The 20,280-nt window shown below is 34.2% G+C and overlaps 1 protein-coding gene across 9 annotated transcripts in view; it reads right to left on the bottom strand.

The window, feature by feature from the left end:
* Positions 1-20,280, bottom strand: part of CEP290 (centrosomal protein 290) — a 53,202-nt gene that overhangs the window by 17,372 nt on the left and 15,550 nt on the right. For all 9 annotated transcript variants that reach the window (XM_075429354.1, XM_075429353.1, XM_075429352.1 and 6 more), the window contains 17 exons: positions 19,575-19,717; positions 18,831-18,995; positions 18,042-18,191; positions 16,914-17,029; positions 14,947-15,049; positions 12,007-12,237; positions 11,279-11,452; positions 9,959-10,070; positions 8,921-9,129; positions 6,821-6,972; positions 5,746-5,857; positions 4,535-4,990; positions 3,316-3,480; positions 2,970-3,077; positions 2,748-2,882; positions 1,817-2,080; positions 581-688 (listed from right to left, as the gene is read on the bottom strand). In XM_075429354.1, coding sequence (XP_075285469.1) covers positions 581-688; positions 1,817-2,080; positions 2,748-2,882; positions 2,970-3,077; positions 3,316-3,480; positions 4,535-4,990; positions 5,746-5,857; positions 6,821-6,972; positions 8,921-9,129; positions 9,959-10,070; positions 11,279-11,452; positions 12,007-12,237; positions 14,947-15,049; positions 16,914-17,029; positions 18,042-18,191; positions 18,831-18,995; positions 19,575-19,717 — 2,903 coding nt within the window. The remainder of the gene's footprint in view (positions 1-580; positions 689-1,816; positions 2,081-2,747; positions 2,883-2,969; positions 3,078-3,315; positions 3,481-4,534; positions 4,991-5,745; positions 5,858-6,820; positions 6,973-8,920; positions 9,130-9,958; positions 10,071-11,278; positions 11,453-12,006; positions 12,238-14,946; positions 15,050-16,913; positions 17,030-18,041; positions 18,192-18,830; positions 18,996-19,574; positions 19,718-20,280) is intronic.

The following is a 20,280-nucleotide window of genomic DNA, read 5'->3' as shown; positions in this document are numbered from 1 at the left end:
ACAGAACAAATACAAGGGATAAACATTTTAAGCTTTAAATCAAAGGTAAGCACTAATGATGCATTTTAAATTCAATCCTAAACATAACGAAGCATTAATATCTAACATGTTTATTTACTGAGATGTAATTCTCAGTCCACAGAGAAAGCAGTTGCATTGGTTTCAAAGAGCTTGGTGCGTCTAATGATCCACAGAATAATCAGTGAAATAGAGGTTTTACCTTATCATGAAGTGTCAAGAGAAAATTTGTATTGAAATGGGATAATTTAACATAACCACAGACTGAATTAAAAGAACAGAAAACAAAATACACCTCTCTCTCCTAGAAGTCTTCATAAATTAGGATGATATGAAAAATGTTCATATATACTGAGGCAGTAACTTTCATTTCTTATTCTTGACTTCTAATCCATCTCATGTAAATTGTCTCAAGAATAATACCGTAATTCTGTACCAACCACCCATTTATTCTTCCTGTCATCATTTATTACTGATTTTTAACTGCAAAACTGTTCTTTTGAGCAACAAATTTAAGAATTTGGTAACAACTTCACTAATCCCACAAACACACGTAACTCACCAAAGCAGTCTGTTTGAATTTATTAAGGGAATTGTCAGTATGCAAATTTAACTTCTGGTGTAGAACTCTAAGGTCTTCCTCATGCTTCTTTGCTGTTTCCTCTTGTTCCTGTTAGTTCAAAATAAAAATTCCATTCTACTGATGCACACTATTGCAGAAAGTGATGAAACTACAGTACCTTCATGTTGATGGCTCACTCATTGCTCAGTATTGCTCCCCAAATTTTCCTCTAATTCTGGAATTTTTAAAAATTCTTTTCGTGTTGCTATAATCAAAGATTTTTTTTCCCCGTTTTTAACACTATTGGAAAAAAATCTACTATTGCAGTTTTAAGATATGTAGCAAGTAGTTTGGTGCAACAGGACAGGAGCTGGAGAGCAAAACAGCTGGTGTTGGTCCTCACCAACTACGAATATGGATAGTGATATCCATACTAGGTATTTTTCAGGTCTGTTTAATTTGGACTGTAGTGTGATGCCGTGGATTGAATGTCTGTTAGCAGACAGAGCACAGTAGGCTTATTTTTAGACTGCATTCTGTGGTTTAGTTCCAGACCAAAAAACTTGATTTCTTCCAGAAAAAAAAACTACACATGTTAATCAAAGAACACTAAGTGAAGATAATAGGAAGTCTGCTTCAGAAATGTGATCTTGATACAAACACACTAAAACTGATGCATATTTAGTCTTAAAGTACCTTTTAGACACAGGGTTTATGCTTTAAAATATGCCTTAAGGGCATAAAGAATAAAGAATGTAAAATATGCTTTAGTAATACAAAGTATGCTTAGATACACTGTTTATGCTTTAAAATATGCTTTAATTTAAAAAATGCTTTAAGCAGCACATTTTCCATAAATGCATGTCTTTCCTGTGCCTTCCAAATTCACTACAAGATGCAGTCCAGACATCATTGTTGAAAGTACTGGAAAACCCCACATAAATATACAATATACTGAGACCATTTCTCACAGCGGAATTTTAATTTTCTTCCTGTCATACTAACTGAATTCCTACACAGACATCATATACATAACCTCTTAACTGAGCAAACCTGCTACTTTCAGAAGTTAAAAAATTCTACATGAGTGGTCTACAAAAAAACTACCGATTTTCTCTGTTCTGTTACCTCTGAAAGCAGAAACTTTTTAAGATTTCACTAGTAAAAAGACAAAAAAAAAGAATCAACTAAAACAACTTAAAAATGGAAGAAATTTTGTGCAAAAAGTTTAATTACCTCTCTTGCTTTAGCAAGCAAACGTTGGTATTTTTTTAACACTTCCTCCTTTTGATTTAATCTTGCGTGCATATTTGCAATGGTTTCATGAGCAATTTTTATGGCATGATGGTACTCTGGATCATCTTGTTTGCCTAATTCAGCCATTATTTTCTCTCTTTCTGCTGTTGCAGGTAATTGAAGTCTTAGTTCATTTATAACTTTGTCTCTTGATAAAACATTTTGTTCAGATTTCGACAGAGCAGTTTCCTTTTCTTTTAATTTCTGCAACAAAAGGCAACTATTGCATTTCTAGAATACAAACACTGAAAAAAAGATCTTTACTTTTCAAAAAATGTATCAGAAAGATTTGTCTAAATGGACTTATAAACACAAAGTGTTTTACATTTGATTCTGGCTCTATGGGATTACTATTCAATGAAAAAAATCCCAGAATGTCATTACTGTGTCTTTATGTATTATTTGCTTGGAACAACACACTTATGCAACTCATTTTGTGCTACCAAATTAAGAAGCTGGTGTTTTCCAAATTTCTCAAGAACCACAAAGTATCTTCTGTAACAGAATTTCAATTTAGCAACCCAAGATACAAGGATTTTCCTATGCTACTTGCTAAATTTAATGTAACAGTTGCTAAATTTAACTAGCTACAGTCAACTGAGTTTTGTACAGCAAGAGCATCTTATCCTACTAAATGAATGATCTAAAACATTAAAAAATTTTCCCCAATAATTTTTTTCAGTGGAAAAAACATTTCATTTTAGTCACGGTGCGATTATATTATTTACATTTTCTCTGTGTTAAATACTTCTAAGTGATTGGACACATATGAGCGACATTTATAAAAGCATATTTGTTACATAACAAAAAATTAAAGGGCATAGAAATACAATATTTGTCCCTTTATATGATAATTTATAGATGTACTTACCTCCTCCAGTGATTTGCAGGTTGCCCTAGTTTCCAGGATTGTTTGAATGTGCTCCTGAATCTTTCTCAAAGCGAATTCAAGTTGTTGTGGGAGTGGCAAACTAGGGTCTGGAACTGATCCTGTAGCCTCTTCTAACTGCACAGAAAGATTCATATTCATGTAGTGTGACAGCTCTGAAAACCATGCTTAAGAGTCTATTTTTAGTTAATTCAGTGCACGCACCTTTACAGCTGTACTAAGTATTTCATTTTTTTGGTGATCATATAGGTCTAATTGGCGTTGCAGTTCTAATTCCCTCTCGTCCCAAGCCATTTGCCTTTCTTCATGAAACTGTAACAATGTTTGATAAAGGAATTTTATTTATTGAAGGCAATGGGAATTTTACAACCAACTTAAACAGAAAAAAAGAGACACCAAAATGGAATATACCCACATGTGCTATTAAAAAGAATGGAACCATGATACAAACATCTATGTTAAAATCTTACTAGGAAGAATCTTCCTTTTAAAAATCACTTAGTGAAATAAGGAATAGGCTGGTTTTCTAATAGCATGCAGAGATACATACCTTGTTCTGCTGTACAATTTCTTCTTCCAGATTACTGATTGTACGTTCATATTCAGAAATTATATTATGCAAATACTTCACCTCTTCCTTTTGCTTGACTAACTCTCGATTGAGTTTAAGTTCCTGCAGACGGAGTTCCTCCATCTTCATATGCCATTCAACTACCTAATAACGAATGACACACAGCATTATAACTTACTAAGCCCACAGGCCAACTAGATGTGGCTACACTCTTTGACTCTGAGGCAGTATGGCACTTCTCAAACCAACAGGAAGAAAAATGCTATGTCTTTTTAAGCTTCTTCTCTTCTCTTGGGTGAGGAGACATGGCAAGAGTATGAAACTGCAGGAGGAATGACTGAAAAGTGCAGGAGACAACTGGAGAGACAACAGGTTTCCCCTATGCTGACAGAAGTGTATTGCAAATAATTTTCAAATGACCTAACTAAGTTATAGCCTATGCATCTGTGCAGACTGAACAAAAAAAGCATGGAAGAAGTTTGGCTGACTCTTCTAAAAAAGCAGATTTTCAAAACCATTAAAAACTATGTATTAAAAAATGTACATGTACTAAGAATAACAGACATATTTATGTCAAAATGCACTAGAAAAATATTTGAAAACTGGCTTAAAACACACCAAGAGCACTACAACCATTGCTTACATGCAGATATCTTTAGTCATGACAGATACAACCATATTATGTAATACACAGTGATCTACAAGAGAAGTGAGAAAATCTTACTCAAATTTCAAGGTAACATTGTTTACAATAGCAAAATCTGATTAAGTAGAATTACATGAATATAAAAACATTTCTGACCATGCTGCCTAAATTATTGCCCCTGTGAAGATTTCAATGCAAGCTCATGGAACAGAACTTCAGAATGCTACTCTGTGTTTAATTTAATTTCATATATATTTTAATTCAATATAACTGAATTCATAGTTAGCTTCTACTTCCTATGCCACTTATTTGGCCATAAAAAAATACTAGTAAATCTGACTGCGCTGACTCTTACAGGGCAATTAACCAATAATGTATTATTTTTTTAAAACAGGAAAACAAAAAAATTATAGCTGTCGTATTTTAACAAAGTGTGTTTTGAAATCATTAAGTTCTACATTAAAACAGACATTTAGGGAAGAAGCAGAACTGAAATGTAATTTAAATGCAGATCAGATGGACAAAGCTATTCAAAGGTGTAAAAAAGCAAACCTTTTGAGCTCCTCTTGTATCCTTCAATGCACTTACTAATTCTTCTAAACTTCTCAGTTTTAACTTCATCTCTAATGCTCTGTTTTCTGCATTTCGACGTGCCTCCTGGGCATGCTGAACTTCTTCCAGGACCTTCAGTTTGTCATTCTGTAGCTGAATCATTGTTTTAGAGAACTTTTCTTGCTGTGCTAAAGGCAGAGCACCACTAAACTGTCGCCGCAAAGACTGAACTGTCTGTTGTAGGTGTTTGGCTCTATTTCTTCCTTCCAGGCGGGCAAAATATAAGGCTTGCTCTTTCTCATCAAGCTTCTGCTCTAAACGTAGATTATGGATCTCCAACTTCTGTAGTTTCAACATAAGTGTCTCCAATTTGCCTACAGCAACAGATTCACTACCTTGAAGGGCTATGACATGTTGATGCAGTTTTGCAATAACAGCTTTTTCATCTGACTGTGCCTAAGAACAAAATTTATAAAACAAATCAATTTTTCATTTCAAATGTTAATGCAGTGTATATGTAAATATAAACAGCCTATTATTTTTTGTATTTTATATAGTGAATGTATTTTATTCCATAGGTAAGAGCAAGAATTAGCCTCTAAAAACAGCTTTTTATTTTTCCACTACTGTTTCTATATTTTAGAAGTACGCCTTTTCAGATACTGATCTTTAAAATTATATCTTTCCAAAATACCAGGAAATGAGGAAGAAAGGTATACCTAAACTTAGAAAAAAATGGTAATGTAAAATCTGATTGAAGTGTTGTAATTAGGGACTCAAACCATTCTAGGACATGAAAACAAATCCCAGGAAATTCTTTCAGCTAATAACAAAGCAATACAAGTCTACTGCAAATCTACAAGATTTAGAAGTCATTGCTTGTCTTGTAAAAAATGATCAAACTTTTGTGATATTATATTTAAATATTGACAATGAGCTATTAATCATATAGAAATGAATACTACCTAAAAAACATGGAAAAAAATCTCAGGATCTGTAATAACTCTACGGGTAGAAATGGAAAAAACAGAGAAAGGAATAATTATTGTAACAGAGAACTCTGGAAAGGATATGGCCACTACACAGGCCAGCTTGCTAAGATCCTTCTGAAATGCTTTTGCAGTTTCCTAATTCACTGTAAAATTACTTAATTTCTTCTCACTCCAGAGAAAAAAGTCCAAATCGCAGTGCTAATAAAGGCTGAATTTTACCTGATAGTCTAAAATTTGGATTCTAAGAGATTCCACTTCTTTATCTCTGTATTGCTGGCGTGCCTCCAGAGCTTCAACTTGCATTTTTGCTACATCAGACAGTTCTCTCAACCTTGCAGGGAAAACAAGAGTACTGTGTTACTTGAAACCACTGAATAACCTATTAAGTTTTTCTACACAGAGACGCTAAGAAAAGATGCTTAGTATGCTTCCTCATATCAAAACATTTGAAGACTTTGTTCTTTTCAGCATATTCTTCACTACTACTCAGAGTCCTTGTTATGAAAATTCTCCTGTACGGCCCCTCAGCTTTTTCACAGGACACTTTCCTGTAAGTTATACAGAAGCTTGCTAGCGGTAACCTACTCCAGAAAAACACTGCCATGGTTTTTACCTGAACTAAGCATCTCTGTCCTCTATTTCCCTCCCACTTCAGGACATAAATGCACAAAAAGTTTCATTCTGAATTTCTTTTTCTGCTTCCCCAAGTCTAATCACTCATTTTCAGTGTCAAAAATGACTGCATAGATCCCCACACACTTTGCTATTTTAGGACTATAACAAGATTACATTATTTACTCAAAGACAAATGTCCATATCATCATATGTAAAAAAGGTCAGTTTTTCAATTTAGGCATACAAAGTTAATCTCTTTTAAGTAAATGGCAAAACAAGAAACCCTGCTGCAGTTTAATCTTTGAGATATCTACGACTCTTTAAAAGTAGGAATTTCTTTCCAATTTCTTTTATGAGATTTTCATACATTTAAGGGAGATTGTGGCACAGAAACAAAATACTAGTAATAAGTATCTAAGTGCACACTTACCCACATCTATCCAGGCCAGCACTTAATTCCTTGTTCAAATCAAAATGAAGCAAATTACTTTCTTTACAGTCACGAATTAAATGCTTCATTTTCAATTCTAAATTTGGCCTATATAAATGCCAAAAAAACTAGGCATTGAAAATTATCTGTTAGAAATACGTAAGTAGTTTGTTACATAAGCCTATATAGACTAAATTTTTACATGCTTCCGAACATGGTGCATTAGAAATTTGTTACTTCAACACTTACTTTGATACTTCAGTCTTGAGCTCCATCTCACGCTTCTCTAGGTCCATGATTTGTTGTCTATCTGCATCACTTACTGCCTTACTTACACTCTTTGACAGTTCATCTCTTAATTCCTGTTCCACTTTCTGGGCCTCAAGGTTGATTTTGGTGAGCTTAAAAAAAAACAAAACCAGAAACAAACAAAATGGTGGCCTAAGCACACAACTGCTCCCAACCCTGAAAAAGAAAAGCAGTGCCAAAAAGTATCTTATCTTTTTTAGTCATTACAAAACACTATTCAGCTGCCTTCAGAAAACGTTCCTCTCTGCTTAAACGTCTTTTTGTCTGCAGCATTGCATACCCATAGAAACAGATACACAGGCTGGCACAAAACAGTGTTCTAAACTAAACACAGTTTTTTTAGTGAATTTTCTCAAAACCATTACTGCAATAACTTGCTCTTAAACTAAAATAAGAAAAAAAAGAAAAAAGAGTAAGACTGTAAAATGTTTAGGAAATGAACAGACTTACTTATATATTAATATACTGAATAGCATATTGGGATCAGTAACACAAATACAGGTTATAAGTGCCAAGACTCACGATAGTGTAATTGTTTCATACTTTCTAAAAAGAACTTTCATAATTAGGTGACATTCTTTCAAGCAGCCTGATTTTTCAAGTTGATTATTAAATACCAAGTAACCAATGTTTCAATTCAAATCAAAGACCATTAATAAGAGATAGATATTTGAAAAGTATCAGGCAACATAGAGAGGCCTCAAGAATTACTTTAATAAATACAGTTGTGGCAGACTAATCTGATACCATTACTTAATAAAATAACTCATTTCCTAAACAAACAAAAAAAGTATGGTGTATCTTATTATCTGCACTTCACATATTCGAGGCAGTACCATCTGGAAAACAGAAGGCACTGACCACAGGAGTATATGAAGCAGAAAATGTATGTTCTGGAGCTACAGATATGAGGCAAAAAGGGATGCACAGAGGAACCAATAAGAAAAAAGCTGTGGCATTAGGAGTTCATCAAGTCAGAATGAAGGAAGACAAACAGAGCTAAGTGTATTGCAAGACAGATAATAATATATGCAAAGAGAAACAGGAAAATGTGATCCTAGGGTACATCACCTGATGTATTTCTTAATGAAATAAAAGAAGTCATGCCATCAGAAAAGGCTTTTAAAATACTGCTGCTGAAAAGCTTTATAAACTTTCAGTTACTCTGTGTCCCAAATTAATTCAAATTAAAACAGTGTAACAAACATTACTAAAACAAGAGAGAAATGGGGAGTCAGATAGCAGCAATCTAGAATAGCTAGGCTAAAGTCTAGCAAAGCACAAGGAGGAGGAATGAATACAATCTATCAACATTCCTGTCAGCGTAACTATTCTTTTTCTTTCCTTGTGTTTAAATTATAGTGCCAGTATTGGCACAAGAACATATGTGTAAAACTGCCTATAAATAAATTTAGAATGGAAATTATAACAGAGTCTCCTACTATTAAATAATGAATTTATGTAACAAAATTCAAACATGAATAGTGGGGACAAAAAAAATCTAACAAGATCAAGACTGATATGACAGGAATACCAAGGATCGTGGGCTTCAACAGCACATGACTTCTCTCCTACTCCTGTATTACAGATATTGTTTGGCATGTGACCAAGGACATAGCCAGTCTGTAACAGTCATGACAGTGTTATTTGCAAAAGGGATACAGAGGTTTAACATTTTTTGAATCATTGGTAATTAAAGGAAAAGTAGCAGAAAAGGGATCATATGAATTAGCTATAAGAAATAACAGGTCAAGAACAGACTTTTTTCTAGCAGTCTGCTGAAAAACTAGCAAACTGTCAAGATGTTCACCTTGTATTTTACAGAGATTAACTAATGTTTCAAATAAAATAGACAAATTAATTAGTTATATTTTTTACAAAAGTCCTGTGCATGCAAAATTGCAGCACTCAAAGGCAGCTGTATTTTGCATCATAGGTTTATTTGCAAGTCATATTACAAGACAGATTAGTATTTTTTGAAAAGCTCAAAAATGCTTTTAAGATGTGTCAGATTACGTTGTAAAATCTCAACAGATTTACCTCAGCAAATTTTGTTTCCAATTCAAGATTACGTTCTTCTATTTGCTGTACAGTATTCCTTAAATGTTCATACATTCGTTGCGAATGATCTGCTCTCTGTCTTTCATTTAGTTCCTTCATTTCCAACATAGTGATTTTCTTAGAAATGGATAAAATCTCACTGTTGGTTATTGCTTTTGTGGCCTTGTCCATGGCATTGTCATCATCCCCTACATTAAAAAACATTTAAATTAGGGAATACACAAGCTGATTCAGCTATGAAAATAATTTGCACCACGAAACAGAACATGAGTTTTGTTTATCTCTGTCAGATAAACTCTATCGAAACACCTGTATTACTTTTTTTTAAACTGGAGGCATGGTTATCTTGCATTATTACATGTTTGAAAAGTATGTGATTTGAATAAAGTATTATTATAAATTATAAATGGGTATATCTGCAACCATGGTTATTGAGACTGATAACTATTTTCAATGTAGCCTTTCACTTTATCCTTAATTCAGCTAGTAAATCTTCAGGGAATTTAATTTAAAATCTGTAAAAGAAATAGATGTGGATGAGTTCTTGAATAATAGGAATGTAAACTGTACGCAAAGAAGCCCCAGCTATCAAGAAAAAATACTTTGTTACAGAGCATGAAACCAGGAGAAAGAAATCTCTTTCCTGACAACCTATGAAGTACTTTGACTGACAATCATGTTAGAACACATTACACCTTATTAAAATAAAAAATAAATTCAGGTGATGTTGCTTTACAAGTTCCAGCTTTTAAACCCAGTAACCCAAGAAAAGTCAATGTGGAGCACTTCCCAGGGGAGAACAGCAAACTTGGTTTTAGTCAAATAGGTAAGTAAAACGAAACCAACAACAAAATTTCACCCCCAAAAAATAAGACTGCTAACGAAAGATACAAAACAGCTTTGACTTTTGCTTTGTTTTGATTTTAGATACATCAATTTCAAAAGATTTTTAAATATTACTTTTACACAGGATATACCATTTGATTTTTAATGTTGCAGTATAACTTTTATACTTGCCTAGTTTAGTCATCTGTTCCCAAGCCTGTTCCACAGTGTGAAGTTTCTCTTTCGTGATCTCCAGTTCCTTATTTAATAAATTTATCTGTGCTTTCAAGGATTCATTCTCATGCTGTATAACAAAAAAGTTGCAACATAACAGCAAACTATTAAACTGTGGTAGACTTAATGTTTAGTATCTATAAAATCTTTGAAATTAACAGGTTTTACCTATGCACAAGCCATAATCTACACATGTGGCAACAGAAAAGCCTGTTTCCTTCTAAGTGTAAAAGTGCTAGTCTTTGCTCTATATGTTGTATCTTACTGTCAACTAATATCACTGTGAATATTTATCATCAAGGACTGTGAATCCTAGAGTGTCTAGAATTAGATGAAGAAATCTATGTTTGTCATACTAAACACCTTACTAAAAGTCAGAAAGAAAGAAGTACTTCTGGAGGATATTTCATCCCACACAGGATACTTCATCTTGCACATAGGTATTCACAACAGATCATATGCTTCTTTTAGTTCTTTCAGGCATCTAATATGATGGCAAGCATTAGTTTTGTAAATGTTCCTTCACTTCTCCAAACAGAAACACAAATTTCCACATTAACCAGTAAAACAAAGTGAATACTTCATATTAATTTTCAATTTCTAGTTTTCTAAACATGTTTTTAGTTTGCTATTGATAAATGATGCTCTAGCTCTATGAAATTGCTGAAACAGCCAATGCAAGTCTTTGTACACACAAAATTTCAAAAAATAGAGAAGGAAGTAAATTTACAAAGGTATACTGTCTTTTGGAACTGACCAGGTCATTCTTGTAAATCAGGAATTAGTAAGAGCACTTACTTTGTGAGAGAGAGCTTTTAAAGTTTTTACACTCATTCTACCTTCCTTATGACTTCCAAAACTGAAGATGATGGCAAATATTCCATCCAAGTTTTGGTACTCAAAGAACTAAAAATATTTTGTGAGGGAACATACCTAGAGCTTAACTTAAAAAGCAAACAAACAAACAACCCAAACAACCAAAACCACCAAAACAATTAAACAAAATGCTTTTATGTATGCCCATTGAAACAAAATGTGGGACTTTGTGTATGTTTCTTAATCCACTGAAAAATACCAGTTACGCAAATTAAAATTCGATAGAAACAGTAACACTGACTCCAACATCTCATACCCACTATGAAACTGTTATAACAAGCAGTTCTAGCACTGGGACTTCTGTTCTATCTTTCTAACTAAGTAAGAACAAAAACCAATGCAGAACAGATGTATAAAGAGGTTTTTTTCCCCCTCAGGATTCAAACATAACACAAATATTACCTCCATGTGTTCCATGTTTGTTGTCCGCTGGACGAGCAAGTTATCTTTTTGTAACATATCTCTGTATTTAGCAGTTAATGCATTATACTGCTTATTAGCCAGCTCTAGCTCAGACAATGGTACGCTGCCATCCAACGCTTTTTGCAGAGCTGCAATCTTAAAGCTAGCCATTTCCTATGAAAATAATCAACACAATGGGTTACTACAGTCTGCTGGATCCTTAAATAGAAAAATTAAAATTAGCCCATGGAAAAAGAATGCCACTTAATATAATGCTTTAGAACTTGATACTGGTTCATTTTACTAAATTATTGTCCACCTTTATAGATTGCTTGCAATAAAAATTGACAAAATTTCTCTGGTATTCCAACTCTCTGGGTAATTTTAACAATAGTTGGCTCTCAGTCTTAAGGCACTGTCAAAAACATATTTGATAAAGATGAGTTAACACAGGCCCTAGCAACCTGCAAGGACAAAAAGTAAGACTTGGTTTCATATGACTTTTAATAACAAGAACTTGTTACAGCAACTTCAGAAGGGAAAACTGACAGGTTTCATATTACGATGCTTATTTAAATACAAAGAATGTTTTTAAAAAATTTACAACAGCATTTAATAAGCAGTTGGGTAATGCTTTCAAGAAACTAGTACTGCCTCCATTTTAAAAAGTGTATTTATTGGCAAATTGTAAAAATAAAAACGTGTACTACTACTACTGTAAACTATACCTTGAATCGTTGCAAGTTTCCAATCTTCCCTATAACTGCAGTCTCCATATGTGTTATTTCACCCTTCAGCTTCTCATTTTCTTTTCTCAGATGCCGCTCCGTTTCAAGTAAAGTGGTATACCGCCTTGTTAGTGACCTTTCATTAACTTGTAAAACAGTTATTTTTCTATTATTTTCAGCAAGTACTTTTTTTGTTTCATCAGGACCCAGCTGAAGTGCACTGAGTAAATTCTGTAAAACATTTTTTTTAAAACAACCTTGTACAGAAACCTGGTAAGACTCAACTACGTAGACAAGCTTTCTTGCACATTTTTTAATCCAGGTGTAAAAATTCCGCTAATGTCTGAAATAATTCCTTTTTGCTAACAAAACATATACATGCAGTCAACACATACCTAAGCATATCGTATTTTATTTTAAGAAAAAATCTTAAAAATCATTAGTTTCTGAGAAACAGAAGTTAAATAAATCTGACTAACTGGAATTTTAGTTCATGCTGACATTTTCAAAATTTATACAAAAATAATTCTCTGCATTCATTGTCATCCATCTTCTCCCCTTTTACTAGAATCAAAACAAATGTATTCGAACAATTTTCTAAACCAAATAGAAACTCTGTGATTTCTAACAAACACTAATAACATCCTACTTTGAGGACCAAACCAGTTTTCATAAATTAACCACAGGACCTCTCCTATGGAAACATATGTGTGTTTGTGTATGTGTGCACACACGTGTCTGCACGCATGTATAAATCTGAGGAGGGATGAGGTGCAGGGAGAGGGAACTACAGCAACTCAGGTCACAGAAGGCATGTGAGCTTTAGCTTTGCTGTCGCACACATTGCCAAGGAGACAGGGAGTACAAATTGGACCTGTAAAATCCCAGATTCCTATAAGCCTCATGAAGAAGAGCAAGCAGGTAGCTAGAATAAACTCCAGAGTCCAGGAAGCCTGAAGACATGAAAAAAATCCAGTTCCGTGACAACTGGCAAAGATTTGGCTTTTCTGATCAAGCAGCCGATTTTTCTTAAGATTTTAAGAGCAAGCAATACATTTTCATTGATCATTCACAGTGAATTAATTTCAGTGAAATATTTAATCTGAAAATGTTCACCTAACTCTAATCAAAATTACATACTATCAAAAAATAATAGTACTTATTTCTTATCTTTGGATAGGATGTGTTTCTGGAAACAAAAGCTACTGGAGAACAGTAATTTCTTAGAAGATCTCAGCAATACTAACTAGCACTACTAACATCATAAAACTCCATTACAATCTACTCCTGTGACTCTGCAAATGCAGAATAAGATACTGAACAAATTAAGTAAGATGGCACTTGCTCACCCTCCCCACCATTTTTTTAAACGTACAGTAGAAACACCTACAAAACAATTTCAATTTCATTTTCCTGGAAATGTATTTAGACTTAATTGCCTCAGGATACAATTATTTTGCAAATCAATTACAAATGAACATGATTATAAGGAGGACCACATACCACTACAGTCACACGTCAGCAGAAGAAAAGGGTTAGAACTCAGCTGTCTGAACTTAGGCATCCACAGTCATTTTCAACACCTTGTGGTATCCTTGCCTTGTGTCTGCTTCTCTAAAAGGATATGTGTCCCCCATATGTCTTCTGTTGTATTTGGCAGCTTTTGGTATCTGCCCAAAGACACCCGAAGCCATCTAAAATTGCACTATGCCTGTGATTAGGCACCCGCATCAATTCCACAAATGTTTAAATACCACCTTCTTAAAAAGTTATTTTTCACTTTTCTTAACAGAATATTGAATTCATTCTTGGTGGAAGTAAATCAAAGTAGAAAAATGAATTCTGTTTCCTGTTTTTGTGAAATACTGATACACATACATTAACATGTATATATAAACAAGATGTAATTCAAAGTAATAAACTTAGTTCTTAGTATAAATTAATCTGTATTCTATGGGGGTGCCTGTTCTGCTCCTCCTTTCAATGAAACTGTGTGGATAACAACTGCTGTTAAGAAAGCACCGTGAGTGTACACAGTGTGTGTGACCAGAATACCTGAGACTGTCTGAGAGGGCATTTGCTCAAAACTGATAATATTAAAGAGGAAGACAACCTTCAATCAGAGTGAACAGTAACCATAAAATTGGAGACTTGAAATAAAGAAGTAGTCAGCTTGAAAATTAGTATAAAGGAAGCACAAAAACTTCTAAGAGTGGGTGCAGAGAGAGTTATAATGCAGCACTCACAACTTAGTTCAGCTTCAGAAGTTTCCCCGCTGCCCCTGCATCCTCTGTGCAGACGTGAGCACTTCCTCCCCGCTGGACACCATGAGCCTCGGCACTCCAGCTGATGGACTGGCCATACAAGAGCAACAAGCAGGGACCCACACCTCGGGTGTGTGCATGTGACCTCCTGGGGCGGTTTCTCACCAGTGCATGGATTAGCAAACTGCAGGGAGGTGCACGTGTACACATAACACCGGAGCACCCCCATATGTGCACAGCACCCCGGAGCATACACAAGCGGTGTGTGCATACATGAACGTGTGCTCTCAGGAGAGGGGGTGTGTGCTGGTAACCTGAAGGGACCAGGGAGTGAATATAACTGTGCAAAGGTGGGTGTGTGGGATCAGACATATTTAGGATTAATTCCCGAATGGTGCTTAAAGATTTTTAGGTCTACAGTAACATTCTGTTTGTGTCTTAATATTGTGATTTCACTTTTGTGTTGTTGATACAGATTCTGAATGTATAGTTCATTGACTGCCAGTTATTTACATTCCACTAATAAATCAATAAACCACTTCCCTTCTGATTTGAATTGAGCAGTTTTTCCCTGCAACATTTTCTCTACCTAACAAATTATGGTACCGTATTAAAACCTCTATGTGTTCTATGTATTAAAACTTTTTTGAAAAACGAAAGCAACCAAATTACTTACAGAATATGCCTTTATTTTTGTAGCATCCTGTTCTTTTTGCTCTTCTAGCTTTTTCTTTTCCTCTTTCATATCTTCTGATTCTTTCTGCCAGCTTTCCTTTTGACTAAAATAGTAATTAAATATTTTCATTTAGAATGATTAAATACTTGATGATTTTTAAAACTGTAACTAGAACAACAACCCTGAAATATTGCAAATCAAGATACTTATTTTTAGCAGCAATGTAATTTGAAAGAGACATTATGAATTGTAGATGGATTACTGAAAAACTGTTCCCTCTGTTTAGGCTGAGGCTGGTTTAACAGTGAAAACAATTCTTCATTTAAAGTGTCTTATCTCTTCTTGACATGTGTACTACAGTGCAAAGATAGATATGCCGTACTCCCAAAAATGTACACACATGGGATTTAATCTACTCTAAATTACACACTTGTATTTCAAATTCATTACTTTCTTGCACATGTCTTTGTAAAACCAGATGAAGTTTAAAACTTTGTGGATAAAAACTTTCCACTTTAAATACTTCTCTGGAAAATCCAGGTCTCCCTTTTATAGGAAGGGAGACAAAAATCATACTACTGGCACTTACCATGCTGTGAGCCTGGAAATGGGCCTTTTCTTTTTGAAGCAGACTAGGCCCAGCAGATTTCAGCAGGTATTCACTATTGTGCCCAGAAATTTGGCTGATAAGATTTACAGCCAGATAAAATGGTCTGGCAAATAATCAATGACTCTCTCCATAACTGTTTCCTTTGCAAGAAGCACTTGCACAGTCATTAGCTAAGAGAGACAGCTTGCAAGGGGAACAAGGTTTCTGCAGTTCCTGAGAGACAGAATACCTAAGTGGATTTTGAAGTATTTTAAATTAATCATACAGAATGGTACAGTATCATAAGGAAAAGATTACTCGCTGATCCTCTGAGAATCCCTCACAGCATAGTAGTTGGCTTTTCTTTAAAGGATGTCAATTCAAATTTCCCTCAGGAAGAGGAGAGAATTAAACGTAGGTTTCCCATATCCAAATTCTGCACTATATATTCTTCCATAAAGGAAGAAAACAGAGGAAAATGAAAGAAAATGCTCTGAAAGTGAGTCATTACAGGATGCCAAATCAAAGAATCTCCTCCCCTAACTTCAGTTTGTAACAGGTTTGGAGAAGGAGCCTTGAATCACTGATCTCATCCCTGTCACCGGAGATATGTAACCTAGTAGTAAATGAGGCAGCATATTATAGCCTTTAATATTTTCAAAAAGCTATAGCTTTAATGCCTTAAACAGAGATAATGTTATCTGGGAAGTCTTAACTGATTCAAAGAACCAACAGAAGGTCCTAAAAGATAAGACATCCTTATTCCAAAAGCCAGTGACTGTTCATTCCAGTCCAAAGATAGAGAGGACAAAACTAACAGTCTGTTAAATAAAGGACCCAAATCATCATATTCATCCCTATGCTCCTAAAAGGTGAAAATCTTTGATTTTTTGACCATACAAAACACTTTATAGAAATTAGATTCAATGAAGCATATAAAAGAACTAAGAGTCTGAAAGAAAACCAGCTACAAAGTCCTGACAATCTGAAATCTTGAAACAGAGAACTCTGACTGTATTTGGATAACAGTTCTCCCCCCTCAGAAAAACTGTTAGAACCCATACTTGAAAGCAAAAGAAAATGAGATTGAGGAGTCCATAATACAAGGTTCTAATAAAATAAAAGATAACGGATGCAGAAAGCACAATGCAATCCTCATTATAAAGTACATAATAAGAAAGAAGTCCAGCAGAAAATGTTTTTGTAAGAGTTTTCTGAATCTTTACAGGACTAAATAAAATATATGGAGTCCATATCCAAGAGCAGCAGAATTTATGACATTAACCAAAGAACTACTTCAACACAGCAGCAAATCTTGCATTCAAAATTCTTGAATATTTAGACAGCTGAACTTTCGTAATTCAGAAGAGTACTATACCTTCGATATTCTTTATACAGCAAGCCTTGCTGATGACGAATTACTACAAATTTTCGCTTGTAGTCCTCTACTGCATCTTCCAATTGTTTAAGTAACTGTTCTTTATTTTCCAGTTCCTAATAAATATTTTTCAAATAAAAATATTGAAGTGATTAATATAGGTTTTAAACAGAAAGTATTAAAGAAAATGCCAGTTCTCCCTTGTGTTTTTCATGATAGATGCTTCTGTCATGAACTGTGTGCACTGCAGATATGAAATGTGTATTTTCTTTAGAAACAACAGATCAAAAAAAGTCCAATAAATTTTGGCATTCATATTAATAGGCATGAAATAGTGCACAATTTCACTGTGGATTACAGCGCTCAAGGTTCAGAACACCATGACATGTTGCTAGCCCAAAAAGAATACTAATGGAATGCCTAACTGGAAAGGCATGTTTTCTTCTCATGTTCCCAAATACTCTTCTACTTTATAATCATATACAGTTGAAAAATATTCTCTAACCAGCAAAAGCAAAGTGACCAAAGACAGAACAAAAGAATTTAATAATAATAAAAAGGTAAGTTCTTTTCAGTCTAATTCTCAAAGAGTCGGTTCTTCTTTATGCTTGTCTGCTATGCTTCCCTTGGGAATCACTCGCTTCAGTTTCAACATATTTATGCCTCTTTTTAAAAATGTTGACATATTTTTGACAAACGATGGAATGAAAATTCATATAGTACGTAAATAGAGACCTTTGCTGTATAGAGAAAAACTGTTCAGAGTAGGATTTGCACATGCAGACTCTGGTGTGGAATCCAGACAGTAGTAAGAGAGAATTTCTCATAGAAAGAGTGCAACTGCAGAAGCAGAAGGAAGAGTGGGCAAATATTTAGACCAAAATTCAGATTTCAAACAAAAAAATCTGAGTTGTTGTCAAAAATTTAATTAAGTATTACCTTCCAGGTTTACAACACAGCAAAATACTTACAGCTTCAAAAAAAACAAAATAGCCCAGAGAGTTTATTGGATGTCAGAACTTCAAAATAATTTTGATGAGCTCCCCCATGTCCATATGTGGCATGGTACTAGATTTTGGAGGAATTGGCTATATGTTACAAATATTCTTGATATCAAGAATTAGTTACCTGTATAAGACGTATTAAATATTCATTCAGAGAATTAATCATATTAACACTTGAAGGAACCATTCCTTCTGGAAGATTCACTGTTTGGAAGAAAATATTGGCACCTTCTGACTGACGTAATAAGCAATTTTCATTTTTCAGTTGTGCAATCTAAAAGAAAAGAAATAAAACCATACAGCAGTAGCTCTTGCTCTTCAATTAAAAAAATGATGGAAAATATATTGTTTTCCTGTGCTACATCAGTTGTTATTAACAACTTAATTTACTTCCACTTATATTCTAAAGCATTCACACACTCTTTAAAGTAACCTCTAAAAATGCTGTGATTCCATAAGTCATTAAATGCATAGTATCTTAAGCTAAATTTATCAAATTACTCCAGCAATCAGGGCAGCTTCACATACCTGAGGATTCACCACAGTTTTATTCCAAATTTTAGAACACTTAATCTCTGTTACTTATTTCTAAGTAAGAAATGCAAGATTATCGTTTTTTTTTGACGAAAGAAATCTGTGAACGTTTTTGGGTACAGCTGTCCCCCATGCTAAGCATGCTTGGTGTTTAACATGATAGGATATTCCAAGGATAAAGTAACATTAAGAAGAGTTAAGATTTGAACTTAAAATGGACAAATTGGTGGATCTAATACACAAATCAAATTAAGATTTGTATAATTACACTGTTCACATAAGTTAATTCAGTATCTTATAGATTGTGTGGTTTAGTTCTAAATTATAAGAGCAGCCACTTTTCAAGTACAAAATAAGTCATATAAAATAAACTGTATACCTTTTCATTTGCATTTGCCAGCTGATTAGACAAATTTGTTGCCTCCTTCTGAGTCTGCTTCAGTTCCTGTCTTAATTCTTCATTTCGTCCGGTAAGCTGATCAGCCTGAGCTTTCAAGTGCACACTAGCATCAAAGACTCCCTCTGAATTCTTTAACTCCATTGCCTAATGCAGTAAACATTTAATTACAAAACAGAGCAAAAGTGCAGAAAAGCTTTGTTTTTTTCATAATAAACTGGAAGCCTCAAGTTTAGACTACGTGAAATTAGCAAAAAGCATGAAATTTTCATGTTTTAAAATCTACTTATCAATTTCCTAATGGTATATTTGCCATACACTGTGATTTAAATGGTTAAATTTTCCTGTAAAAACACTAATTTTTTTGGTAAGATATTTGAATAAAGAACTTTTCTTAAACATTTCCTGCAGATTCCATAGAGATAAAAGACATGCAAATGAACTTTTACCTAAGCTTTATGTCTGGGACACTAAACATGCCGAAGACAGTTTTACACTATCCAGCTGAAGTTTTTTTTTTTAATTTTTATTGGCAGTCTCTTGTTGCTGCACATTTTCAATTTGCATTTTTAAAGGAGTATCACACTATGTATTCCTACTTGTAACTAAGGAAGCATATGTGTAAGGAAGCTACTATTTAATTATACAATAACACAATAATTGAGGAGGGAAAAAAAAGCCTGCAAATCCTATAAAGCTAAATAATACTTTAGAAAGCAAGCTTACATTAACTAAACGATCCAGACTAGGGATTATTAAGGCTGTTTCTCCACCCTTCACAGTAGGATCCTTCTGCATTTCCTTGACAGCTTGCAATATTTCTTTCATTCCTTGTTCAAGTTGTTTGTTTTCTTCTGATAATGCTTTTACTGTAATAAAAATTGTAAATGTGTCTAAAAGCTCTGAAAAAATGAGTTAAGACTTCCTAGGACATTTCATCATAATACTTACCAATTTGAGATACATAAATAGAATGTTCATATTATATATAGGCATAACCAACTAGGAAGTTAAAAGTAGGGCTGCTAGTAACAGCTGGAGAGTGTATTTTGCTGAAGAAACGCCAACAAAACAACAATGATTCATGGGAACGCATTTGACTTTAGTGAACCTTCCAGCCTTCAATGTTTTCTGCCACTTTTTTCACTTCTTTAGTAGCCTGTCTGACTGGCTTTCACAGATCCAGAAACATGGCTACATTGGAAATGTTTGGCTGTAACAATGAAGTATATAGGAACTGCCTGAATTCCTGCTGCAGACTGGGAAAAAAGAACATTGAAATTATTTGGCTGTAGTAAGGACTCTCAAGATATACAATTTTCCTGCCACCATTAATTTCTCACTGGAATTCCAGAGTTTCCAGCACAGAGCAAGAAGTCTGGAAACTTTGAAAAAAACAACAAACCCATCAGGACATTCTCTGCATCTTAAC

This window comes from Opisthocomus hoazin, chromosome 8 (genome assembly GCF_030867145.1).
Source record: "Opisthocomus hoazin isolate bOpiHoa1 chromosome 8, bOpiHoa1.hap1, whole genome shotgun sequence".
Taxonomy (NCBI): Eukaryota; Metazoa; Chordata; class Aves; order Opisthocomiformes; family Opisthocomidae; genus Opisthocomus; species Opisthocomus hoazin.
Note: the sequence above shows the minus strand (reverse complement) of the source record. Positions and strands in the feature narration are given on the sequence as shown.